The 27,675-nt window shown below is 39.5% G+C and overlaps 2 protein-coding genes across 8 annotated transcripts in view; both read right to left on the bottom strand.

The window, feature by feature from the left end:
* mlip (muscular LMNA-interacting protein) overlaps positions 1 to 15,481 on the bottom strand; it is a 50,906-nt gene extending 35,425 nt beyond the window's left edge. For 4 of the 7 annotated variants that reach the window (XM_086259719.1, XM_086259718.1, XM_086259721.1 and 1 more), the window contains exons 1-3: positions 15,234 to 15,476; positions 8,484 to 8,609; positions 343 to 468 (exon numbers count right to left, since the gene is read on the bottom strand). In XM_086259719.1, the coding sequence (XP_086115845.1) occupies positions 343 to 468; positions 8,484 to 8,609; positions 15,234 to 15,263 (282 nt within the window). In that variant the 5' untranslated portion in view covers positions 15,264 to 15,476. Of the gene's footprint in view, positions 1 to 342; positions 469 to 8,483; positions 8,610 to 15,233 lie in introns of all 7 variants that reach the window. The other 3 variants (XM_086259723.1, XM_086259717.1, XM_086259722.1) reach the window with 3 other exon arrangements.
* A 4,094-nt stretch (positions 15,482 to 19,575) lies between these two features.
* Positions 19,576 to 26,456, bottom strand: LOC147316314 (disks large homolog 1-like). The gene is made up of 7 exons (XM_086258123.1): positions 24,810 to 26,456; positions 24,319 to 24,561; positions 24,045 to 24,134; positions 23,720 to 23,797; positions 22,419 to 22,691; positions 22,173 to 22,271; positions 19,576 to 20,750 (listed from the first exon to the last, which is right to left on the bottom strand). The coding sequence occupies exons 1-7, from the start codon at positions 24,825 to 24,827 to the stop codon at positions 20,640 to 20,642; spliced, it is 912 nt and encodes a 303-aa protein (XP_086114249.1). The 5' UTR covers positions 24,828 to 26,456; the 3' UTR covers positions 19,576 to 20,639.
* Between the last annotated feature and the right edge of the window lie 1,219 nt (positions 26,457 to 27,675).

The raw sequence follows: 27,675 nt of genomic DNA, 5'->3' as shown, positions 1-27,675 counted from the left end.
ATTACTTTGATAAAAACACCATCTGACCCCCTGCAAAAGCACGACTGAAATGTACTCATTATAGACACTAGAACTCTTGTATTTTTAGAGTCCAATTAAAATATCACATTTGAAAAGCAGCACACGCACACCTTGGACAGTCGTTTCATTTTTAAATTAATTTCCTGACAGTGCCTTTTTAGTGAATGTCAGCTTACCAAATTCAACTTTACATTGTTAATTAAGACCCTTCAAAGATACACACTGTGTGTATACATGTACACACACAAACACATATCTACATCACATTAAGTCAAATCCTTTTAGTTCTACATTGCTCGTGACATTGAGAGTTGTACTTACTTGCGGTAGGGTTACATTTCCTGCTCCTCCCTCCACAGAGTCGTTAATTAAGACCCACTCTGCTCTGATAATCTCCCCGTCTGATACACTTTTCCTGCTCGTCTTCTCGTGGGACACGGCTCCGTTCTGACAGGGGAAAATGAAGCAAATGTTAAACAGAAACTTAGCGAGTGAAACCCGAGGTGATCATCAGTGACCCTTTCTGAGCTCGGGGTGTGTTTGGTTTCTACACGCCACATCCCCCCACACATATAACTCACATGGGCACGCACATGTCCTGCAGACACCGGCGTAGTACACGCGTCATGTGAGCTTCTGACGCAGGGTCTGTGTACATGCCAAAGTATTAATAAAATGTAAAGTGACAGCAGAGAGTGTGAAACATTAAAGCCTTGTTGTTTTTGTGTATTACAGTAACACGGTGTGCTTGCCACTAGACGGAATTTAAATTTTGCGCTTGTGGTGTCCTTTTGACCTTAATCCTCTTACCGGGGGATAATTAGAAAGACGAGGTAGTAGCAAAAGAAACCTTTAAAAGGTTTAAAGGTTTAACCTTTTAAGGCTCTGGCAGGATCCTTCTCACCTGAGGATTTGCACCTTCTGAACCCATTTCTCCAGATCCCAACCCAATCAAAATATATAGCTATGTGTATTTTAGACAGAATGAAGTCAAACAAAAAATTAAGCGCTTGCAACAATCAGGATAACAGAGCATCCTTAAGGTTTATATTCAGGACTGAATATCCAATTAATAACCTGTGGAAACACTGGGAAGGCTGACTTCCAGGAAGTATCGCAGGTCATGTACTAATTGGAAGGTTGGTGGTTCAGTCTCTGGCTGCCCTAGTCTCCAGTCTGCATGCTTAATTATGTTTGGGGAAGATACTAAACCCCAAGTCTCTGATGTATTCACCAGAGTGTGAATCTGTGTAAATGGTACATAGAAAGCACTCACATGTAGGAAAAAGTGCTTGTGTGAATGGGGCCTGCTGTATAAAGCACATAGAAGTTTTATATAAGAAACATCTCTGACTATATAGCTACAATTTCAGAAATATATTCCATATTAGAAGCGTAAAATCTTCTATGGTGTTTAATTATGTTGAGTAAATGTCTGTTAGAGGAAACGTGAGCACCCAGAAGACCCACGAAGGTGCAGGAAGAGCTCTATGCTGACCAGCATGTTTGAACCAAGAAGCTTTTTGGTGTGAGGCGACAGCTAATCTTTTTGATATAGTCAGCACTGAACCTGTTTGTTTTACTTTCATTTCTGACTTTTCCTTTCTGGTGTTTGGTTAAAGTTGGGCAACAAAGCTGTGTGGTTAGACTTAGCAAAAAAAAAGAAAAGAAATAGAATTTGGTTTAAAATGCACCGTTTCACAGTGTTAGTCACATATTTCCAGGCAAACTGGTAAGTTGTAAAGCTAAGTTTCCTGAGTCACGACACCAGCAGTGCACATATTCCTGCAGCCTTGTGGCATACATTTTAGACACTGAAGAACTTCAAATGAACTCTATTAAGTTAAGTTCACATTATTTAGAACATTCATTTCACTTTGTGTTGCAGAGGCCAACACTGTTTAAACCTAGTGCCACAGATAACCAAAAATGAGGCCTTTTCATTGTTTTCCATATAATTAATATTAGTGAGTGAACTATAAATGCATTTCAGGAATCCAGTTTAAAACAGGATTATCTGTGAAAATACATGTTGAGCTAAAACGTGTAACTGCTCATTATATGAATCATTATAGATATGAGCACACTCTCCCTGGCATGGCAATTATCTTATAATGACAACCTTCAGATTTCTGAACCAATTAAAAAATTCTCTGTATTTTTCTTTTGCCTGTAATGCAGAGGAGCAGTAATCAAAGCAATGAAAAGCTGCCAGAAGGACATTCATTTCTGGAAGTGTGTGCAGCATAAATGTCATCTAATGTCAGTAAGCTTATCAAACACCTTGTGTCAAATGTCATTATATTTAGAACCTATATGAAAGGGATTTTTCTTATCTAAACTAAGTGCCATTAAAAAAAAAGTAATGTTAATGTAAGTGATAAGATAAATTATTGCCTCTATGATACAAATATAGTATCTTAACTTCACATGTCTTACTCTGGTCTGCCTAGTTCTTAACTAATTAATATAACAACATTTATTTATTATGGTGGCTTAGTTAAGCTTCCCCATCTTTTAGCAAGAAACTGAAGAGTATTTCAGAAAGAGATGTGCTCATTGCTCAGCATTGGTGCATTCATTGTAGAGTTGAAGAAAATCTGTGATGCACCACAGATTAAGTGGGAATAAAAATGAAGAAAAAAGTCAAAATGAGTTAGTAATTATGGGAAGAATCTGAGTATTGTGTTGTACAGCCTCATTTCAAATTAATGTTGGCCAATCAGAAGGCAAACTTTCAATGAGAACTTATCGCCATCGATCGCAAAGACATGTGTCTTCCCTCTAAATCTGACTGTGCTAAATCACACTGAAGGATGAATGAGCTCTTGAATGTCTCACTAGGAATTCTTTACATTCTGTATATTGGGATGTCAATATAGGAGTCAGCTCAATTCAGGCAATAAGTGTAGACAGTGGAATCGTTCGATGAGCCAAAGTGAGCAACGTGTGGCTGGATGTGGGTTTTAGCATGAGCTATAGACAGCAGGTGGAGGTAGATGCTGGAGTCGTGTTTATATACAGCTGACATGAAAGCACAATATCAGGATGAGCACTTAGCTGTGATGAAGCGATGAAGCCACACCAATGAAATATTTGCACTGCACTGCCAGCCTGTTATTTTTATGCATATTATGAAAGGCATAGTTATCCCAGATAGCTGTGTGCAACTTGAGGCTACAACTGAGCAGAAACAAGGCACCCACTCTAATAAACCGGTGTCTTCACAGACAGAGGAAAAAGGAAAAAGTCTGCTCATTAATTAATCTCCCCCCATAGTTGAGTGATGGACCAAACAGAGTCCGATCTGCACTCTGGCCTGTCAGCGACTACAGCTTCACTTCTAATAACCATATAACATCTCATTAAGAAAGACATATCAAGGATGGCGATAACTGAGCACAGTCGTTTGTTAGTCTGCCTCTCTCGCAGATGGACCTTTAGATCCTGTGACACTGAATTCATTAAAGGGAGAGAAAAAAGGATTTGGGGGATTGTGTGGAAAGGCTGTGCCAAAGGATGGAAGCAAGTCAAAGATATCTGTCCAGATTTGTGGGAAATTTTTTGCTCCCCAGCAAAGAACTAGATCAGAAGGCAGATAATACCAGTCAAATGTCTGTGTGTTTGGGCTGCCAGCCCTCAATTAATGGCCACAAGGAGCCCAGAATTGGATCAGTCCCGTAGAAATAATTAAAATGAAATGATTTGAAAGAGTGTTATGGAGTTGTTTTCTTGCACTTCAAATGGTGGGATCAACTGTTCGTGTTAGATTTCAGTTTTAACAAAAACCCAAATGAATAGAAGATTAATAAAGATGTGACTGGCTCATTCAGTCTGGTCTCGGATCGCTGCGTGAAACTGATGGGCACCCTGTTAACCTGAGTGTAAAATATCAGCGGCTGAGCAGGGAAGATTGCAATAGTGGAACCAAAGAGGCTTTTTTTCTGCGCTTAATGGAAAGTGGTGTGAAAATGAGTTCATAACTCGGCTTCACAAAGTGGATAATTTGAGAGCAGAAAGCAGCCTTTTTCACTGTTATCGAATGCCTTTCTTTTATACAGGATGACAAGGACTTGAACAAATAGGGGAGAGAAAAATTAAAGGAGGAAACAAAGAGAGCTTTATTTCAGGGGCGACTTGTGTGTGTTGAAGATTTAAAAGCATGTCACTCAGTGAGGCACCAGCGTACCACCATGTAACAAAATTCTATGCATTATTTTTCATTATTTATAATTTTACATTTATTTATAAATTTCTTTCCTTTTTGAGGTGGCTGTGACTCACACGTACCCTTTAATGTTGGGTGTAAGGTGTTACTGTAATCAGTCACACAGTAATGAAACTTATTACACTAAAGTCAGTTATTACGTGACAGCACAATTATGTCATTACTTGCATTACAAAGGTTCTTCAGTTGTCTGCACATTAAGAATAGAAAGAAAAGAAAATATATCAAACAACCTTTTGCCTCCTTTTACGGTCAGCTGATTTTGGTTCCTGTGCAGGAGGAGGGCAATGGTGGAGTGATCGACAGCTTTTCAGCAGTGGAGATAAGGACATTAGTGCAATGGTGAAATGAAAACTGTGTCCAGGACAGAAACAAATCCAGTATACTCCCGACACAACATCAACTAGACAGCATGCCAACACAAAGCTAGCCAAGAACTGAGAATGATGTTAAGGCTGAGTGTTTGCTGACCCGGCAGCCTGACCCTGAACTTCAGGTAACAAAGGCAGTGATGAGCAGCCAAGCTTGCAGCATTAAGGTGAGTTACTTTCTGCGGAAAGCAATTAATTAACATACTGCATTGCTTTTAGGAAAAGTCATTAGTATCATGTAATACATGATTTGTTTCTTGAGTAATAACACCAACATCTGTCGTCTGCCAACTGGAACGTCTGAGGATTGAGCCCTCAGCTCCTCCAGTCTGCACACGAGAGTAGGCTTGGGCATACATGCATTAAGTGTACATAAAAGTGCTTGTGTGTGTGTGTGTGTGTGTGTGTGTGTGTGTGTGTGTGTGTGTGTGTGTGTGTGTGTGTGTGTGTGTGTGTGTGTGCGCGTGTGAATGAGACTGGTAGTAAAGGGCCTTACTGAGAGGATTCTGGGTCCATCATCCAATTTTCAGTACAAGGCAGGAGCACTGACAATTTCATGGCTCGATCCAGGAGTTGAAGCGTATCACGGCCACTTTCTTATATATTTCAGGATGTCAGTGGGACAGTTTGAGCTCTTGCTGGCAGATTTGGGGCCACATCCAAGGAGCAAGAGAAATAATTTCAGAAAGCCGATCGACCCGGAGCAGTGTCTAGCTGTGTGTCTGAGGTAAAATAATATTATTTTACTACTTGTATATTCAATACTGGTGCACGCCTGAGCCTCTAGCTCAGTTGCAGCCAAATCCTTTGGTCTGATTGGTCAGATCTGTTTATTTGCAAGAGAAAAATTCAAAAGAAAAAAAAAGAAGAATGTGAGCTAAACGCTGCAAATTTGTCCAGTGAAATTACATGTATGAGCAACTTCATTAAAGAACAGGTGAGTCCGAAAAACCTTTTAAATAAAACATTTGACGATTTTTATTTTTCTGGTGTGTAAAGGTATTAAGAAAGCACTTTGAGTGTTTAACCGAGTACAACGGAGTTAAATATATACCACTCCATTTCTCATTTATAGTTTTTTATCATTATATAAAAAGCTATCAGGCTTGATTGCAGTAATACTTAATTACTTCTTAATATAGATGATAAAACCTGATCATTTAAATCTATATGAGAAGAACCTCTGTAGCTAACTTCCACAGGTGTTTAATCATTTTCTAATTGAATAACAGAAAAAAAATGCAACCATATGAGAGGAAGATATAGATCACTGTAGAGGTCCAACTGAATAGAGAAGAAAACTCAGAAGATCAGCTGGATTCATAGCAGGGAAATTTGGATGCATGCAAACACTCACACACACACAGAGTTATATGTTGTTCATTTACAAAAAGACTGAACACAGGCTTCTCTGCACTTCTCTGCACTGCAGCAGCGTAGCTACGCCTATATGTTGTCAGTTAATAACATGAAGGGCTGTCACTCCTGTAGGTAATAGCTGTGGAGGAAGATGAGAAACTAATGGTGTCACCCCCCTAGTGAGAAGAACTTTGAAGTCTATATAGAAGCAGACAGCAAGCTGACTCCAGGCACGCAGAGCTGTGATGCTGCTGTGATTTAGATGCTGCATCAACATCCAACAGCACGTTAACCCCTTCAGCAATCGTGACAACTGATGGTCAGCATCAGCCCCCTCCCCGAGATCAGCTGGTGTTTCTAATGTGTGTGTGTGTGTGTGTGTGTGTGTGTGTGTGTGTGTGTGTGTGTGTGTGTGTGTGTGTGTGTGCACTAAAGTAGTTTCCAGCAGAAAAAATGTTACGTATATGGTGTGAGATTATTTACATTTGATTCATTTTTGCTCCTTATTTTATACAAAATGTAACTTTCACGCAATGAGCCGAGGAGCGTCATTAGCAGCAGAACCATTTCTTCTGCCCTTTACAGTCAGAGAACATCTAATTTAATGCCCGAGGTCACTCGGACATATGTTTGATGTGGATATATGAATCTTCAAACATGATATAGGCTGTGTGAGTCTGGCTGCTGGAATACTTAGAATAATTTGACTCCATCAATTTGTTTAAAGATGTAGAAATGTAACAGGAAATTTCTACCTGGGTAAAATATTTTCATTGTGAACCTGAGAACTAATTATAGCCTTTTCCTCTGGGAAGGTGATTCATGCGGATATCTGTTGCAATGTCTGAGAAGGAAGTACCAAGAGTCTCAGAAACTAAGGTGTGTCTTTTGATCCTCGGGTGACTGGCATTATTAGTCGTTTACAATTAGAGTCATTTGGAAAGTTTACGTTTCATTTTCCACTGAAAAGAATTTAATATTCTGTCTGAAGTCTAAGCCATCATAGGTGATAAACCTAACCCTAGCTTAACCTAAGGCGAAACTGACTTGGGGTGTCCCCCATGCAGGAAGAGTTTAATGGAAAAAAGGGACATATTCATTCCAATTTCCTTTAATAAAAAATAGGGTTTGTGTGGTTTGTCTCCAATGACATATACAGTCACATGCAAATTTAGTTGAGTAATTCATTGACAAAATATATATTTGTAGTCATGTGAAAAACGAAGTATGCCCTTACTGTTTTCATAGGAATTAAAAAGGTTAAGTAAGATTAACTAAATGCACTTGATTAATCTTGATTATCAGCAGGTGTGACTCCCTCTATGAAAGCAGAATATTTGGCAGTTTGCTGGTGTGGAGCAGTCAGGTGTGTGTTAACACAATGATATAAACTTCCCAGCAAATTCATCGCAAGGTCAGATGAGTTGCACAATAATAAAAAGTAAATAAGAGCAGGCATCTCAGACTCTCAGCTCCCTGTTCAAGTTAATGACCATACTGTTTACCAAAAGAAAGCTTCTGCTTTCTGAAAAGAACCTGGCTGCAAGATTTAGCTTTGCCAAGCTGCAGCTGAACAACCACAAGATTTCTGGAAAAATGTCCTTTGGACAGAACAGACTGAACTGGACATTATTGCAGTCCACACATTTTCACATTTTGTGAAAACCAAACATGTCAGCACAAACACCTCACCCCAACAATCGGGAGCAGTGGTGGAGGGGAGATGAAGTGAGGTTGCTTTGCAAGTCAACCGTGAATGCTTCTGTATACCAAAATATTCTAGAATCAGGTGTGAAGCCATCTGTCTGATAGTTAAAGCTTGGCGCAAACGGGTTCGTGTAACAGCACAATGATTCCAAGCACTGCAGCAAGCTGCAAATAAAGCAAACATTCAAAATGTTGCCCAGTCAAAGTCCAGACCTCAACCTGATTGAAATGCCGTGTTGGGATGTAAACAAATGTCCACAACCCACAATAAAATGAGGTAACATTAAAGAAGAGTGGGCCAAAATTCTTCCACAGTGATGCGAGAGAGAGTTATACAGAAAAAGATTACTTCAAGTTAGCAGTGCTAAATATGCTTCTACATGCTACTAAATCATAAGGTGTGATTAGTATGTCACAGAGCTGCATAGAGCTCTATGAAAACTTTTTTAAATGACTTTTTTATGCTGTCATCCGATTTAAGTAAGGACAGAAATGTAAACTTCTCGTTTTAACACCGAGTCTGCAATTTCAAAAACATGATTACTTCAACTTTTGACATAAGCTGGAGGAAGTTTTTATATAACAAGTCAGATAAGTGGGCTCATATTCAGTGCTAGTGACTCACCACTCAAAGCATGAAGCATGAAAGCGTTGCTCTGCAGCAGCGCCACAACCAATACAAATCAGGCATAAAATTTGATCAATGTTTTACAATCAAATTGTTTCAAAGATGAATATTAGTTATTAGTTATATAATTATTGCTTTGCCATCTTGTGGACAAGTGGTGCTGCTGTACCTTATCTGGTTTTTCTGTCAGAGCTCCAGATCTCCCCTTCTCAGTAAAAATGTTTTTAATTGGCAATTTCTGCACTGCTGGCACAAACGTGAAAGTAGAAAGCTTTGACGGCACTCCTACGGAAACCTGTAGAACAGAGAGGAGGGGAGCAAATCATTCATATAGTATGGGAGAGCATGCTGAGTCAAGCATAAAGAGGCTTATTCTCAATTAAAAGCTAGAAAGCAAAAACAAGTTTAAGGAAAGATGCCGAGCGCCCTACGAAACGTTGAGTCGCTCCCATTTCTGATCTCTTTCTGATCACAGGGTTGTGTAACTATGCCCGACCACTAATTATCCAGCATCACACTTTCACACAGATGAGGCAATTAAGCACTCTACAGCTCAGTGGCCTGACACACATACCCTCAACAAGGAGTGATGATTGCAATTAAATCAGCTCCTGTTCTCATCAGCATCAAATAAGCAAAAGATCCTCCTTTGTGTTAAACAAACACAACTGAGAGTAAAACTGTAGCGTTTCCACTGCAGGAGTTTTCGTCACAGGGCCGGCTTTTATTTCCATATTTTGGGTGAGAATATTCATGGGTTTAGCGCTGCACAGCGGGTCTTTTGAAATGCATGTGACAGATGTAATCACAGCTTTGCAGGGAGTGATACTAATGGACCACTAAGAAAAAGCTCAAGAAAACTTCAGGGACCAGAGGCAGACTGATAATCTGGGCATTTTGTCAATGTCCAGAACATTCTGTGGGTTGGACATAATTACTATTCTGTGGCAAGAACCTCAGATTGACTGCCTGGAAGGAAATTGCCTAAATACTAATCAGTGCTTCTGTGTGTCTGTGTAACAACAAAGCAGTCCGAAAAGTCTGAAAAGTGCCAAGAGCTGTAGATCTTCAAAAACTAGTGAAACCCTCATGGACTCTACAGCAGAAAGAAATGTTGGTCGCTGTTACTAATTTCCCTCTTCATGACATCTACACTGAAAATATTCAATAAGATGTACCATTTTAAAATGAATGAATTTCCTGTTTTAATATTTCAGAGATGCTGTTTTTTTCTCCATATTTTAACCACACGTTGAATTTCACCAAATATAATAGATTAAAAATGTTACCTTTTACGATTGTATTTATTCTTTTAAAGGTTTTTTTCTTTGCTTCTTTTTACAGTCTAGATAAGTCTTTATATAACTCTGTAGTTAGAATGGTAATAAGCCTTAAAATTCAATTGGCCACACTGACATGCACGCACTGGGCTGTTTCACTCATATTTTATGTATTTTTTTTAAAGAAACTACATCGAAAGAAGCCGGTTAAATAATTTAGTAACTCATAAGGTCTGGCTCTGTGTTCACTCACCACAGCTCTGATGAGATACGGAGATAATAGAAAAAAGAAATGAATGCAAAACTAAGAAAGAAAGAAAGAAGCCAAACAGAATCAAGTGGCATTGTTTTTATTGTTCCTGCTATATAAGTGATCAGCTCATCACTGTTATCCTGATGATATTTACCATTTCACAACAGCAGCTGCATCTATCAAGAGAACTAAAACTTGAACAACAACAGAGCCATGACAACAACAAGAAACAAGAAGGTGCTTGTCAAAATGTCAGTGTCATCAGAGAGAAAAACACTGAAGGGGAATGCACTAAACGGGATTATCATCAAAACAAATACCACAGTGTATCAGCTAGAAATGCTGTTAAGTGCAAGTTCTTTGGTGGACCAGCTGGTCATGGAAATGTCACAGATTCTGCAAAAGTCCTCCTGGAATCCACGCTGGAGGACACAGACACTTCTTTTGAAGGTTAAGCTTAAAGTTTAGCAGGATATTAAAACAGTAATAAAGCTGTGGAGCCGTCCAACGTTCATTTTTACTGCTTTGTAAAGAGATACGAGAGTAAATAGACTTTTCTGTCAAGAGTTAAATGACATATCACTCTTGTGCTAAGCTTAGCATAAATGATATAGAGAGGCAAAATGATTAACATGGCACTACCAAAATATGTTTAAAAAAAGCCAGAGAAGCCCATTATTAAAATACTTTTGTTTTGTCTCTGTTAATTTGTCATTTAAAAAGATTTTGAGGTGTAGATGATTGTCTTGCAATGCTGTGCTGTGCTGCTTGTCTTTACATCAAAGACTCAACTATTCTGGAGCCTCTACAGCTCAGTACGTATCACATTAGCTAGCAGTGATAATCAGCTGACTCTCACTGAGGCCACTCGTGCAGTTGAGAGGTGTACAAATTCAAATTTGGCAGAAAAGGATGTTTATTTCCACTTACAAAGCTGAGATCAAACTGCACAAAGTCATTCTACACATTACCCTGGTGTGTTGAGGCACTCTAAGTGTTGTGCATATATATGAGGAAGTGCTAACTTCCAGTTCCCTCCAGAATGAGAGTTTAATGGCGTTTCTTATTCTGTGTTTGTGAAAGTGCTTTTGTCTGCAGCAATCAAAGCTCATACACAGTCATCAAAAGTGTTTCTGCTGCTCAGTAATCGCGCTTCTCTGCTCAGTGTGGTGGGGTCAGCTGCAAACAGCAAGCTGAAGAGCGAGGCCGCTGAAGCGTCTTGCCTAATCAGTGGAGGTTATTGTAGCAGATATTTGAGGCAGTGCTAAAAATGGATAATGTTCAGTGTTCGGAGAATGAGCCAAACTACTTTATAAAGGAGCTTGGATAGAATATTTACTCAGATAGTTACAAAACAAGATTTCTTATTCATGTTAAATGTAAAACTGCATTCCCTTATTCAGGATATCATTTCATTTATATTGTATGTCACGTAGATGTGTATTGCAAACAGTGGAATGTAAGTAGGTGTGATGTTTGAATTCCTTACAGGAAATAAAGACTTCAGCTACAGGTTTTTTCTTTCTTTCTTCAAAAATATCTTATTAGACTTTGACCCTGTGGAGGAGGTTAATATGCAAAGTGCTGTATAAACAAATACTGTGGAGTGTGAAAAGAGGTGGGTGAAGGAGAAGTGTTTAGTGTGTCATAGGAAGCCTCCAGCACTTTAGGCCTGTTGCAGCAGAACTAAGTGGTTCAGGGTTACCTGATCCAGCACTTTATCAAGTTTTATTTAAAAAAAGGAAATTTTTAAGCCTGATCTTAGAGGAGGATGTGCAAATCCATATTGGGAGCTGGTTACACTGAAGATGGTCCTGAAAGTTGAAGGCGCTGCCTCTCATTCTATTTTATTCTACCGTATGAACCACAAGTTAACCACCAGTTTGAGAGCAAAGCACTCAATTAGGTGATATGGTACTATGAGGTCTTTAAGACAACGTCCTGATTATACAAGACTTTATATATGAGAAGGAGGATTTCAAATTCTATTCTGAATTTAAAAGGGATCCAATGAAGAGAAGCCAGTACGGGATATATATGCTTTGTCAATCTAGTCCCTGTCAGTTCTCTCACCATATTCTGGATCAACTAAGACAACCTGAAAATAAGGAATGAGAGTAGTCCAGCCTATAAGTAATAGTAACCAGTATCTAGTAATAGTAGTAGTACTAGTTTTTCAGCATCACTTTGAGACAGGATGTTTCTAATTTTAGAGATATTGCACAGTAAGAAAGCAGTTCTTCGTATTTGTAGTAAATATGCACATTGAATGACATATCCTGGTCAGAAGTGACTCGAAGATTCCTCACAGTGTTAATGGAGTATTAGGTTAGACACTATGTTTCTAAAAAAAAATTAGGGCTGAATTATAAAAGCAGGAAATGAGAGGCCTTCATGTCTTTAAGACAGTCCTGCATTTTAAATAACTGGTGTATGTCAGCTGTCTTTATACATAAATCTGGGTATTATCTATCATCTACATAGCAATGAAAATGTATGCTATTCTTTTAATAATACTACCTAACATAAGCATGCATAATGTAAACAGAACTGGTCCCAGCACAGAATAGTTGACCTTAGTGTGTGAGGAAGACTCCCAGTTTACACGAACCAACTAGAGTCCATTAGAAACATATGATATATACTAGGGATGGACTGATCCGATATTACGTATCGGTATCGGTCCAATACTGACCTAAATTACTGGATCGGATATCAGAAAGAAATAAAAAATGTAATCCGAACCATTAAATATCAAAAAAGTACCTCACAAAACTTGCAAGGTGTGTAAGTTCATCTCTGAATGTTTGTAAAGCATTCCAGCGTTAAGCTTAACAACCATGGTAAATGGTAAATGGCCTGCATTTGTATAGCGCTTTTCTAGTACATAGGACCCCAAAGCGCTTTACACTACATTCAGTCATTCACCCATCCACACACACATTCACACACTGGCGATGGCAAGCTACATTGTAGCCACAGCTGCCCTGGGGCGCACTGACAGAGGCGAGGCTGCCGGACACAGGCGCCACCGGGCCCTCTGACCACCACCAGTAGGCAAACATGGGGTTAGTATCTTGCCCAAGGATATTTGGCATGCAACCAGGAGGCAGCCTGGGATCGAACCATATATGGTGCGAGTGCCTCTTCTCTCTCCCTCCCTCTCCTGCTGCTACTTCAATCACGAAACTGATTAATGATCAGCTGATCGGCTTTTCTGTCGTGAGTCCATCTCTCTTGTTTGTTTATTGCCCACTTCGCACCAGAAAGAGAAAACCAGCAGCTGAACAACAGCAGCACGTTTAAGCTTGATAAGCTGTTGTTAAAATTTTAAAAACTCTTTGACCATTTATCAGCACTATATATTAGGTAAAAATTATATATGCATATATAGTAGTATAACTTTGCTGGAACAGCACTTCCTGGTGCGATGCCCTCTGTTTTGGTGGGTGTTATGCATAAATAATTAATAAGGAAACTGAATAAATGATTACATAACATTTTATTTGGGGGGGGTGTCTTGGAGAAAATGCTTCTGATCATATTTAGGCTGCATGTTTAGTGAATACAGAAGCTGTGGAACTAGCAAATGATGAATTGTATGCAGTAAGAGCAGAGAGAGGGAAATATTTATTTAAACTGCAATAAAACAAGGTTCTCAATTTGCGTGTGTGTGTGTGTGTGTGTGTGTGTAAAAATAGTTATCAATAGTGGCATTTGATGATTTTTTTTCATATTTACCAGAAACAATATTAAGGTTAAGTTTAACACTGTCAGTACCTTTTCTGTCTCTATGATGAATAGTCCAATTTTAAGTGCAATTTACCATTAAAACAACAACAATAATTTTGTTTTGAGTTTTGTGACATCTTAGACTTCTGTGGCCGTGAGGAGGTTCAGTTATATCCAACGTGCCACTAATCAGCTTTTTATAAACAACCTGGATAAATTCTCAGGCTAAAATAATCCTGAGTCATCACATTAACTTGTTTATGTACTTGTGTTATTATGAAACCCCCTTGTTTGTGAGTCCTCTGTAGTCATAGCAGAGTAAGTTTACATGGTGAAAGGTTAAAACAGGCATTTCCTACTTGCCTGGCGAAGCCCTCGTGAATGTTTGAGTGTTGCTGAGGTCATGATGTCCTCATGGATCACATTTCCAGCCACCACTGGCTTAGTGTGCTGCGTGTGTCCTCACTGTGTGCGAGTGCCATCACTCAGTTATGTCTTGTGGTCTGTCAAACCCGTCCCAAAGACCTTATAAAAGCTGCATTAAATCATCTCCTGAAGGAGACCACCCTGTGTGGGAGCCTTCAGGGACTCCCATAAAGTGACCTCCTGCAAAATGAAAACTCTGTTTTGAGCAATCTCAGCATTATGAATGAATGCCAAGGATGTTATGCTTCTTCAACATTATCACAGTTTTAATATCCTCAATATTGTGCACTTTTTGCATTTTTTTCTTTAATATCTAAAAATTTAGAGTTAACTTCTCACATATTGTTATCAGTCCTTGTTATTCACAGTGCTCAGTTAATTTCCATAATTACAGCTGTAAAGCCCAGACTGCTGTGTTCCACAGATGCTAAAATCCATATCAAAGCAGTACATGCTGCGCCACAGCACATGCATAAGGAGTTGGGTGTGCCACTAAGCAAAGAGTTTAATTACAGCAAACACACAACCCCTCCAGCGTAGTCTGTGCAAATATAGCTCACAGCCAGCTGCTTCAGAGCTCACTAGGCTGTTGCTCAAGATTATAAACAAATATTATCATTACATATCTCATACAATAACAACAGCAAAGCATGTAAAGGCATTTCAGTTAACGCCTGAAAATTTTAGGGCAACATGTACATGGATAAAAAGGCATGTAGAGAAAAATGAAAGTTTAGTGATACTGTAGCTAATAAAAGTCATATATAAAGTTCCAGCTATATATTAGCATTACTATAAGTTCTATTCTTGTAAGTTATAGTTCTGTTGTAGTAAAAGTTAGCATTAAATCACTGAGAAATTACTCTGAGTGAAAATGTGGCAACCGTTAGTCACCGGACCACTGAAAATAAACTGCGTCTAAGTGTTTATGTGTGTAAGCCTGGAGGGTGGTGATGGCTGGTAGAGAGCACAGAGAGAGTGTTGTTTAGACAGAATAGTGTTAATGCATTCAAATTAAATTCCTGGTTTCCTTTTTCTAGCAGGAAAATAGCCTTGAGGGAAATATTCTTCTAAAAACGTCATTTTAAACTAGCTCCACTGGAAGTACAAAAGTCAAAAGAAGGCAAAGGCGGGTCAGTCGCATCACTTCAGCTTTATAGCAATTACCCAAGAAGAAGTTTAAATGTCTTCAAGAGAAAAAAGTATATATATTTCCAAACCATCTTACCTCTCCCGTACTCAGATTTAAACTGTCCATTTCGGTCTCAAATGTCTCCCCATCCAGAAGTTTCTCTTGAGTCCAGACTTAATAAATGACTTCACATGGAAATCAAAGTAGATATGGAAAGCAGGATGCCCACTTTTCAGCTCCTCTCATGAAGTTCAAAGTGTATTACTGTTGGTGTGTGTATCACCCTGCAGATTTCCTTTTATAGACACATAATAGCCACAAATAGCTTGCAGACAGCAATCTGCCTGCTGGGCAGTGGTAACAATGTTCACAACAGGAGCAGCACACACACGGGAGAAAAATAGCCACAACTGTTTCATTTTGCTTTTGACTTTCTTTTAAAATAAACTCTCTCTTTTTCCTCACATTTCTCACAACTCAGTTGAGTTGATCCGGTTGTCACCCACAAATCTTTACAGTTTCACTGTAATAATACTACTTTGTCCGTAACACGGTTTTAGAAAGCATTACTTTTCAAAAAATTCAGTAATCGCATTACTGTTACTAAAATTACTGCTTCACAGTCAGACACACAAAAGAAACTGTCCTGAGTGGGAGCTTTCTTTCAGTATTTTTCTTACTTTTATTGTTTTAGAGCTTCACACCCAACTGGTAGCTGAGGATGGCCCAAGTGTTTGCTTCTGATTGTTGTATGATTGCAAGGCATTTACCTTAGAATATAAAGTACCAAAATCAATAGAACTGAATTAAATAGGTTTTACATTATCTTTTGTTTTAGCTTGTGTCTATTGTAATTTGTATAAGTGTTTGTTTCCTAGTATTTCACTGTGCAACCCTCTGTCTCATTTCCATATTTATGCCTTGGCCCCTCTCCGATTCCTTGATAAGTGTTAGTATTCATGTCTGGCTTTTGAAAGGTTTGTTTCCTTTCCTGTGTTGGTGTTTCTTCTTATCGTCTGTTGTTAAATGTGCTCACCTGTAGTCCTCCCCCTCCTCTCTCCCATCACTCATCAGTTTCTTGAACCCTTAAAGTCCCTTATAGTCTTTCATCGTGTGTGATCCTCTGTGGATTTTCCTTGGCATGTTTCTGTGTTTCCCATGCATGCAAATTTCCCACAAATGGGACTAATAAAGATTATCTTATAAGGACAAGTCAGTTTTGTGGGTGTGTGTGCGTGTGGAGTTGAAGTGGATGGTTGGAGGGCTGATGGGTGAAGCAGACATCATCTGTTACACATATAAAAAAGTATGTCTGTGAAGGTTCTCAGTCATCCAGGTCATCGTAGTCAAAGGAGCTTGCAATGAAAGGCGTCTGGACTTTTCACTTCTCATCCGAGAAGCTTCTTCAGTTCAGAACTGACACTTTTCTTTGCAAGCTCCTTTGAATATACAAAAGTATATTGTCTGACAGAGGCCAGATTACAACAAAAAGAGATGAATGTGAAATGGATTATTCTGTGAAAAATATGTGTCTTAGAAAAAAAAAAGATTCAAAGGAAGGCGTTTCTGAACGTTTTGTTGTTGTTTGGCAAAGCTTTTGTATTAGCAGAGAACACTGAATAATAGCGCCTTTGTCCTATTTTCACGTGTAACCACCAAGAATGCAGCAGTTTGGTGCACCGAGGACAGCATTATAAAATTACTGTCATTTTTTGGAATGAACAACAATTATATACTTTTAAATAAAAATTCTATATAATATCAGATGATCATTTACAGTGTCCAGATAACCTAGAGTCCTGTAAGCCAGCAGACCAATGTGACATTTGCAATAATGAGATATCAAGCAGAAACAGAATTCATTACCCTGTTGCAACATCGACCTCCCGGCTCCCTTATCAGTGAGTGAAAACAGACCTCTGAAGTGGATGCTAATCCTTTACGTACACTACATTCTTCATTCCTGTCACAGCTGTTCTTGTCCATTTCCACCCTGCTGTCTCCCTCTTCCTGCCTGTCTACGGCAGAGAAAAACACATTAAGATAAAGCGTACTCCAACCCTGCTTCCTCTTCCTTTCTATTTTACTCAAACTGTTGTATACTCTCAGAAATATTGGCATTTTCTTTTATCGTGATAAGTATTCGACAAGTGCCCGAAATGCATTTTGAGTGGCAAATCTTGATAGCTTCAACATTTAAATTACAGCTTCGAACGATAAATGTGATCGTGTTTCACCTGACATCTGGCATCCATCATAAGAGGGTGTGGGGGAGAGTCACATGTAGGCAGGAAGCATGACTCTTAGCTTTCATCTTTGAGGAGATTTTCTTACGAGTGTAGTGACACATCGATTTGGGTGGCATAAGTGAACATCAGCAGAGATGTGTGTCTAATCCACTTACAGCAAATCAGCATTTGAATTAGCAATTATCTTGACATAATGCTGTCATCATAGTCATTACTGCATTACATGATTACATTAACTCAGCTCTCAGATGTCAAACCTCGTGTACCCCTGAATGCTATCTCCTTATTTGGTGTCAACCATACACCTGCGCCTTTCAAGACTCTGATCTGCCTGCAAAATACTCAAAACTGCTTTTTTTCAGTAGTTCCTGCTACAGATGGAGTCTCCACAACTACATTTTCTCCCTCAAACAGACACGAACGCACGGCTGCAGTTTTGCTTCAGACACAGTTATTGTTCTTGACGACAGTGAACATCTTCAAGCTTGTGTTAGTGGTTGCAGTCGTTTGCACTATGTGGAGGAGATAAATAGTAAAGGAAATTTAAAAAATCATGGCTAATCCAAACAAACAGCACTGGATTCTTCTTCTCTTGAAGCCACTAAGGGACGCTGATTATGACGGCACAATAGTTGAAACACAAGCAAAAAGGTCTTCCCTGCAAAAAGCTTCCACGTGTGCTAATGATGGACCCAGCTGAGACATGCGTGTTCAGTTGTTCATTACTCTGTAACATTATGAATGCGTGCGGATGGAACTGGATAGCAGACAAGAAAACTGTGTTTTAGCGTTTTGACGTCTTTGAAGCTTTCACAAATTTGGGCTCTTTCTCAGTCGAGGTTGTGGAAAAAAATGCATGAATAAGATTTTCTTGCCTGTGGAGGCGTCTCCCTTCCCACTGGTTCATGTTACACATGAATGAATGAGCTCAAGAATAGTAAATGTTGTCTGGACTCAAGCGAAATGTCTTGTAAATTTTACAAATGGTGTTTAATATGGCGTTATTTTTCTGCCACTATTCTGAGCGCACGTAAAAAAAGAAATTGCAGGTGCAAGTGTTGCTTTTTGAGACGAAATTTATTTTACCTCATTTGAGTTGTGAACGAAATGCATTCTGGGATATTGCATTTCGTCATTTCGAGCTGATTGGAGACCAAAACAGTCAATCAAATTAGTTGCATCCAAGTCTGTACTTAGGGCCACTGGGGGAAAAAAGTGGGCAAGTCTTTTTTTTTTCTTCTTTTCCTGAATTCTGAGAAAAAAGTCAGAATTCTGACTTTTTTTCTCAGAATTCTGACTTTTTCATCAAAATTATTTTTTTTCAGAATTCTGAGAAAAAAGTCAGAATTCTGACTTTTTTCTCTGATTTTTTTCCAGTGGCCCTAATCCTCTTCCGTAAGTCTGTGAATGATTGGTTTTGTGGCACAAATATAACGGTGTACAGAAAGAGTTGAACGCTCACGGGCAGAAGTATTGAGAGCGCAAGCAACACATTGCGAGCAAGCGCCAATGCAAAAACTGAGCAACACTTGCACCTGCAAAAATTTTTTTACATGCGCTCAGAATAGTGGCAGAAAAATAACGCCATAGTTTGATTGTGTTTCTCAAAATGTATGGACATATTTTGGAAGTTTAATATTCAAAAATGTTTATGCATTTTTAAAACTAATGCATTTCAGATTATTTTGTTTTGCCTTATGGTCAAGTGATGAACATAGTTTGACAAAGTTAAACCTCAAGACTTGGGTTAAAATGGGCAATTAGTATGTCATTTTTATCCAGAAATGTTATTTTTGCTGTCAAAATGATAATTGTTGGCAAAATATATCGGAAAAAGCTTGCCAGCTAATTCAACTAATAAGAACTAATATAACTAATATGACTATATTAACTGCAAAGATGTGTCTTTAGACATAGCCTGCAAGGCAACAAGTCTGCAGTTAGGTAATTTATGTGCCTGTTATAAAAGCAATAAGTATATAATATACCTATATATATATATATACGGTATACATAAGGCTAAAATAAGAAATAACTCTCCAAGGTTCAAAGCTATCCTGAATCACGTAAACCTAAAGTTTTTCATTATCTGAAGACTAAAAATCACTGCAGTAAATCTGACATTGTCAAAGGAATTTGTTTCCTACAGTAAAGGCACTTATGAAAACATATGCACTGTGACAATCGTCCCAGATTCACAGTTTATTATCTAGTCCTCCAAATCCATGTTCATCCTCCTCATCTCCTTCTGCGAATTTAAACAAACGCCTCTTGAGACAGTTTCAATAGACTCTGAATTGAATTTCGCACACTGGGTGTGCTTTCCAAACAGGTTGTATCCCTAAAGGAATATCACCCAGCAGTCATCACTACCATATGTTAAAGAAGCAGACAATTTTTTGTGAGCAAAGGAAGAGTGAAAACAGAAACAGAAGCATTGTGCAATCTTACATTTGCACAAGTAAACACGCCTCCTGCGACTCAGATAAAAGCCTCTTGGAATATTGATATTGCTGCTTTTTATTGAGAAAGTAACACGATGTAATTATGCATTTACGGTCCGAACATTGTAGGGCTGTGGAAGCGAGATTGCAGATTCCTCCTGCGATGTGTCCGTTCTCTCCCTCAGCTCTGCGTATAATCTCACAAGTGTGCGTTTTGCTCATACAGCAGGTGTGTGAAGATGAGAAGCGGAGTTCAGTCAGTCTCAGGTCTCTGTGGGATTCAGACTCCCTGCTGTGCACTCTGTTCATCCATGTAGCAATTTATCACAACGTGGGCTATAAAAGGTTTAAGGGCTTCACACTGTCATGGGCGGAGACACTGTGTGCCTCTCCGTCCATTACTTACACTCCGTGGTGTGAAGCAGAGGTATCTAGCAATCATTCGCTGTTTAAGTGATCACATTTGACATTCCAACCTGTATTTTATGTGGACTTTGCAGAGCTGTACAGTCGTCTTAATTCAGCTTTGCACGAAAAAAACAAACATTTCTAATAAGCATTTAAAGCTTTAAAAATATTAAACACTATCAGCAGCAGTTGAAACTGACAGGCAAACAAGCTTTGCAGTGACAGTAAAAACCACAATCCAACAGTCTGTTTCAAACCTAGACTACACAGTAACATCAGTGAAGCTTCAGTACTGAAATAAAGCAAATAGCTGGAGAGTAACAGTCTGTGTCCTGCACCTCTGCAGCACCAATCTGTGGTCAGGGCAGACAGAAAGCACTGTCACAGCGGTCAGCGTGCACTCATTTGCCAGGACACTCAAAGTCATGTAGCAGTTCTCTGCAGGGGCTTTGTGTCAAGAGCTCCACATCTTCATCTGAGGTAGAGGGATGAGTGAGGATGATCCGGGGGATCTGCCACATGATTGTTAGAGAAGGAAACAAGATGGAGTAAGGAAAGAGGCAAGCTATCAGGTGATATGATGTGAAGACGCTGAAGTCTCAGAAGAATAGTAGTATCTACTACTCCAGAAGACAGGACATTCTTTTAAACTCAGGTGGAAAAATGATGATGTCCCATTTTTTACTTGATCAATTGACTGAGACTTACTCACGGCCAAGACATAAAATATTTACACCCTGCAACCATTTTCTTATTATTTGTTTGCTTGTTTTTAATTGAGAAAGTACACTAAAAATTTATTCTTGGCTCTCATAAACACGAAGCAATAATTTTGAGCAAAAGCCAACTGAAAAAAATCCAATCAAAGGTTTATTTAAGTGCACATCCTCAAATCCATTAAGATTAGAGTCAGGAGTTCCAAATTAGGTGTCCAATATCAGCACTACCTTAGTGAGAGACAGGTGGAATATGGTTTCTCCGATTCTTGCATTCTGCTTTCTGTTGAAGTGTTTGGTGACATTATGCCAAATGTTAAGCATTTTCCCCAAAGCCTTCATGGTTGTGCAGACATCTGGCAAGTCAATTTGTTTGAAAGTCTTTACACAATGAAAAAACATCATCAACAAGGGATGCAGGTTTTTAATGACTGCTAATATTGCCAAGATAGTTTGCCCTAAGACATTCAGCTCACACACACAGTCTCTAGTTGCAAAAGGAAGCCTCCAAGATCTGCAGGTAAGTCTTGCAACCATCGCGCTACAATTTAAAGAAAATGTGTTGCAGGCACACAAGGAAGAAGCCTTTGCTGTACAAAAAGAGCAACAGAGCAGAAATATTAGCTTACTAATGAGTATGTCTGACCAGAACAGGCAAATTAAGCAGCCACGGTAGCAGCAGACGTGCTCTCAGCAGATAAAAAAACAGCTTTTCATAAGAAAAGTTCTAACGACTGGGAAGCTCAGAACAGTGGAAATGTGATGGTTTGGGAGGTTGTTTGGCTGCTTCTGCGACTGGGCAGCTTGCACATAGTAAGCTGCCTCTTATCAAAGAGTGATTGAATATAATGTAAGTCCATCTGCGTGACAGTTAAAATCAAATGAAGCTTTCAACAGGATGGAGACCAGATGCATTACTAGAATGTGACCTCTGTGTTTATGATAAAAAATAAGGACAAAAAAGCCATTTCTCCTAAGAGCACAAAACTAGTGTCTAAGGCCGGTCATGTATTTAGTTTTTCCACAAAAGATTTTGTCATTTGTCATTAAGACATTACTGAAAAAAATTTATTTTTCTTGTGATGTTTTTGTTAATACAATATTTTTACTTGTGGGGCAGTTTCAGCTTTTCCTGATGTGTCTCAAGACACTAAGATTTCCCTGAAAAATAATAACAATAGGTTTTATTTCAGAAGGAAGGATAAGAAATCTGCTTACTGTCATCGTCTGTTTCCCCCCTGCTAGGAAATCGTTTTTTGTTAAAGCCTCCGCCACCAGCTCAGACACAGTCCTTTTCAGATCACTCTCCAAATCAGACTGAAACAAGAGAAACAGAGCAAATTGGGAAGAGGTGCAAAGGAATTACTCAAGGAGTGCTGTTTCCTGAAGGTTCAATCCACACATGGCAGGTGGGGAAAAAGTGCGTTTTGTACGCTATATAATATATATTTGTAAACCACCCACAATGCCGTTGCCATTGCACACAACCGCCTCAATCTTCTTGGATACACAGTCTTCTGCGCTCTGCAGCTTGAGCTGTTTACTCTGGCCTCCGCCGTGCTGGCTGCACAGCTGCCGTCCAGCCACGTCCCGAGGATCCTGAGACACATCCAGGTCACGCACCACTCGAGGTAGAAGCCTCTCTCTGAGCACTTTCATCTTGATGCAACTCCCAGCATTCCTGAGGGCGCTGACCGCTTCGTGGTGGGTCGCCCCCTGCATGCTGATGCCATTGACCTGGGAGGGTGATGGTCACATTACACTTTGAGGAGCAATGAAACTAGGAGCATGAGTCAGAGGAGTCACATACACACACACACACACACACACACACACACACACCATAAGTACTGAAATAGCATGTCTAAAGGTTTTCTGTTTCTCACAGCAGTGATTGTCTCCTCTGTTAGTCTTATGATGCCCTCCACTGGTCAGAAGAGGAACATCAATGGGAAGTACCTGAGTTTTATCTCTGTGTGTTATTTAAATTCACTCACATTTCACAAACTTGCACATACCGCACCCTTACATGTCTTGAGCCAACACTGCTTTCTTTATAATTGGCTATAGGAAAATGAGAAAAAGGTGTAGCAATTTACTGAAACTTGTAAATACGGTACTCTGCCATATTAAAGGTAAAAATTAAATCAAAATATTTGGCATGTACCTTTAATCTTCAAAGGAGTCTGAAATTTCTTAGGCAAGCTTATCTCTTCATGTCTTTAAGTAGTCTTCAGGAATAGTTCTCCAAGCGTTTGAAGGAGCCGAATGTTCCTTAGGAATGGCTTTTTCACAGCCATCCATTCACTGATATGCTTCAGTGAACTTTGGATGGATCAACTGAAGGACCAGATCCATCTTCTTAGCTGGATTATTCCTATTTCTTAAGGACACGACTGTCAGACAACATACAGAGATATGCCAAAATACTTATATACTATAATTTTGGACATTTTTTTGTAGAATCAACTAAAGAAGTGTGTGTGTGTGTGTGTGTGTGTGTGTGTGTGTGTGTGTGTGTGTGTGTGTGTGTGTGTGTGTGTGTGTGTGTGTGTGTGTGTGTGTGACAACTGAAAATGTTCATGTACAGGGCTGAAAATGTGGGAAAGAAAAACTTTGAAAAGACCTTCAGAAAGCCTGGAGAATTATTGCTTGACCACTTTTAAAAAGGCTGCTTGGAAGCAAAATATAAAGAAATGAGAGGTGGCTCAAGACCTTTGCACATATTGATTAAATCAGAAGTTATTAATAATTATTACAAATACCTCCAGCAGTCTGTCTCCAACATGGATTCCAGCCTTTTCAGATGGCCCCCCTGCAGTTACTCTGGAAATAAAAATGCCCTGAAAAGAAACAGACACAATAACCTTGGATGAAATTATTGTTTAAGTATGTAACAAAAGCCTTTTGTGACTGGGTAATCTCTTCAAGTTGCACACAGATCTATATGAGTTTGACTAAAACCAGCAAATCCATGAGAACCTCGGCAGCTGCTTCTCATCATCTTCAGTCAGGCAGCCAAACGATGCGCTATAAATGTAGTGTTGCAAGAGATTGAGCAATACCCGACGCTTCTCCACCAGCACTCACCTCATCGTGATCTTTGTAAGGCAGTGAGCCCTTTCCACCAGCTATGCTGATTCCCAAACTACCCCTCTGACCAGACACTTTGATCTGTAACTAAAGGAAATAGTTTTGTTAGAGCTAAAAGGCTAAAATCCTGTAATTTGAGGCCTGATGGAGCAACACTCCCTGGTATATTTAAAATCAATTAGTAACAATTTAACAGAATGAACACACTTCTCTGCAGTGACTACAGTAATCCTGCAGATGCAATGTGACATTTAAGAAAGACTGAAGTTACTCTTAATGGCACTTGGGAGATGAATGATTCCTGAAGAAGGGACTTCTCGGTCACCACAGAAGATTTCTGATGCACTGTGATTGATGGGATGTTTATGCTGTGGACGGGGTCTCCATGGGGAAAAGAGCCCACTTTAATAAGAGCTTTGTGATGCTGAAATTTCCTGCACTCTTGGGTTTCAACTCTCTGGTGGCGAAACAGACGAGGTAAGGCATCACACTCTGACAGCTCGCCCGCACCAGCCTGGTGATAAGAAATAATTTCATGGTTTTACTGGCTTTCTGTGACATATATAGATGACAACATTTAAATTTTATTCACTGGGCTTATGAAAGACACTGATTATTAGAAGAATGAAATCTCCAGTTACAAAAGTTTCTTGGCACAGGATGTAAAATCTTTAATTGGTGAAGAAGGGGAGCAGAGAAGCTTTAAGAGATAACAAATTAAGCAATATCATCTGATTGAGATATCTAGGCTGGACAACAAACCTCCTCGGGTTGTTTCATTTCCTTTCCGTCCTCCTCTGTGAAGCGACTGCACACACTGTCACTGGGTGGCAGCACCTGAGATTCCTCCTGTAGACGCTCTCTGCTTGCCACCCAGCTGAAGCCTGGGATGACCCAGGTTTTTGAAGTGGTCCTGAGGGGCTGGTTAGTATGAGGATTTCTACACTCCTGGAGTTGGTCAGAAGACAGTGCCTGCTGCTGAAAATTTGAAAGTCAATGAGATGTTTTGTAGAAACGATCTAATGACAATGATGGCTCAGGGTTAAGTAAACCTTGAATGCAAATGTACAGTTGTCTGTAGCAAAGGACCAACGTGGTTGCCATTCTGGTCCTGGGACAATGTTAATACTTGCTAGGAGAGACCATTAGGATTTTGTGCACCACAGTACATCAAAACAGTCAGTATCCTACTGCAGTACCTTTCCCCTTACATAGTTTTAAAGCTCTGAAGAGCCACAAAGACAAAAGCTGAATTCATCTTTCTTTCTCTAATTTTTGCCACAATTTTTCCTTCCCATGACTGTATGACTGAAGCAAGGCAAAGAAGGAATAAAGAATGATGACATGCTTTAAACACATTGGTCTCACTTATGGAGCCCATACTTTAAAACAGTAGAAGGTCACTTGAGGCAGTGCTAAATGTATCAATACAAACAGGTCAGTGAAAGCTTTTTAATAACTCACAAAAAAAGATTTAAACTTCTTTCAGTACCAAGGCTAGTACACTTGTCTTTAAATGTTTGATCCAATTTAAAAGTGCATGAGTACTAGCTTACTTTTTGATGCCTCGAACTAAGATAACAGATCAATACATACGTGTGCCCCTTTGATCTGTAGCTCCAGTTTCACTGTGTTTGGGTGTGGACTGGAGAACACTATATATACTGTATATACACTGCTCAAAATAAATTAAGACAACACTTTGTCATCTCAATATAGCATGAAGTCAGTCAAACTTCAGGGATGTCAATCTATTTAATTAGGAAACAAACCATTGTGAATCTCTTTCACCTCCGTTGGTGCAAATGAAAGTGACAACAGCTATACTCAAGAGCCAAAAACAGGACAACACCTTGAAAAAGAGGATGGTTTTGCAGGCCATGGCGGATCCATATGTGCTGTCCACAGACTATTGCTCTCCCCCTAATAACAATAATTATACATCCATTTTTTTGGTGCTGTTCAAAGCACTCAAGGTCACCTTATAACAAAATATTAAAACATGAACGACCGTGAAAGACACTTAAAGACACAAATAATATGAACTTAAAACATAAAACAAAATAGTTATTGTTTTTGAGTTTTGATTTGAATTACGTCATAGAGTCTAGCTGACAAAGGTGAAGTGGCAATCAGATGCAAAGGTGCAGCAAAGTTAAAGGCACCCATGATGCCTGAAGTGAGCAGCAATCAGAAGAGCAGCTGAAGCTGCTGGAAGGGATGTGAGGAGTGAGGTCTAAAAGTTACAGGAGTGCTAAGTGCCTTGGAAAGGAGGAGAAAAGTAAGAAGAGAAATCTTGTACTGGATACACTGAGGAATAGGGAGTCAGTGAAGCTGGATATGAATAGGTGTAATAGACTCGATGAGGGTGATGACTCATGCTGAGTTCTGTACCATTTGAAATGGATTAAGGAGAGGTTTTGGGGGGGGGGGGGGGACTTGTGTGCTGTGTTCAGAGAGAAAAGGGTGTAGTCTAGAAATGCTACATAGGTGAAATTAGGCATTACTGATGTGGGCAGTAGAGGAGAGAGTATTGTCCAAGATGATTCCAAGACTTTTGACACTGTGGACCTGACATCCATCTATAGAGACAATAAAAGGGCGTAATTTTGTAAAAACTTGCATTTTATTGTCACTGAGTTTGGTCTGATTGAGGTAATGGAGATAAGAAAAGGGGGAGGAAAGAGAGGTTCTTGGTTTTGTAGAAAAAGAGTCATCGATATAAAAATGAAACTGTACACCAAAATGATGAAAGTCTGTCTCTGGACAGAGGAGATAAATCGTAAATGGTCCCAGCACTGACCCTTGAGGGACACCAGAGACACTCTTTACCCTCCTGACTGATTTTTCTCTAGATGTGCTTTTTTCTAGTGTCCTTGTCACTGTACAAGGACCTGTGCAACGTGAAGAGACCGTGAAGCTGTCCTCTTCTTGTACGAGTAGATACCGGTCTTGCTGCTGGGTTGATCCCTTCCATGGCCCCTGTCCAGGTGTTCTTGTATATAGGTTGTCTTCTGTTGCCTCTTCTACGGTGTTGAGATTGTGCCAGGAGACACACTAAACCTTCTTGCAACGTATATGCCATCCTGGAAGAGCTGGTCTATCTGTGCACCATGACTGGGCTGCAGGTACCATATCACGCTATCCGTCATGGTGAGGGCATTCACAGAAAGCAAAACTGAAGAAACATCGGTCCAGTGGGGATAAGGAGAGAAATGATCTGTGGCCACCACCTACAAAGACATTACCTAATGGGGGTTATATTCTTGTTGCCTCTCCAGGTCATCTGACGTCACTTTCATTTGAACCAAAGTATGAAATGGATTCAAAGTAGTTTATAAATCTTAGACTAGTGTATAAACTAGACAGGCTGATATCCCCCCAAGTTTACCTGACTTTGTGTTACATGATGATTCAGCATTCCCTTAAACGTTTTAAAACATATATGCATTGAAGTGGAAGCATGCCAGCAGCAAAACAACATGCAGCACATGCAGGATAAACAAGTCATGCCTGCAAAGCATTACAGAAATATCATGCACTTCCGGACAGACAGAACAAGCGTGAAAGGGCCAAGAATGAGACGGGTCCACTCTAAGCTTACTTTGAAAATATATTATTTTCGGAC

This window comes from Aulonocara sp. 'chitande type north' Nkhata Bay, linkage group LG13, assembly GCF_057382095.1.
Source record: "Aulonocara sp. 'chitande type north' Nkhata Bay isolate Kocher_YH1m ecotype deep benthic linkage group LG13, A_spYH_male_GT1.1, whole genome shotgun sequence".
In the NCBI taxonomy this organism is placed as follows: domain Eukaryota; kingdom Metazoa; phylum Chordata; class Actinopteri; order Cichliformes; family Cichlidae; genus Aulonocara; species Aulonocara sp. 'chitande type north' Nkhata Bay.
This window is presented reverse-complemented; position numbering and strand designations above follow the sequence as displayed.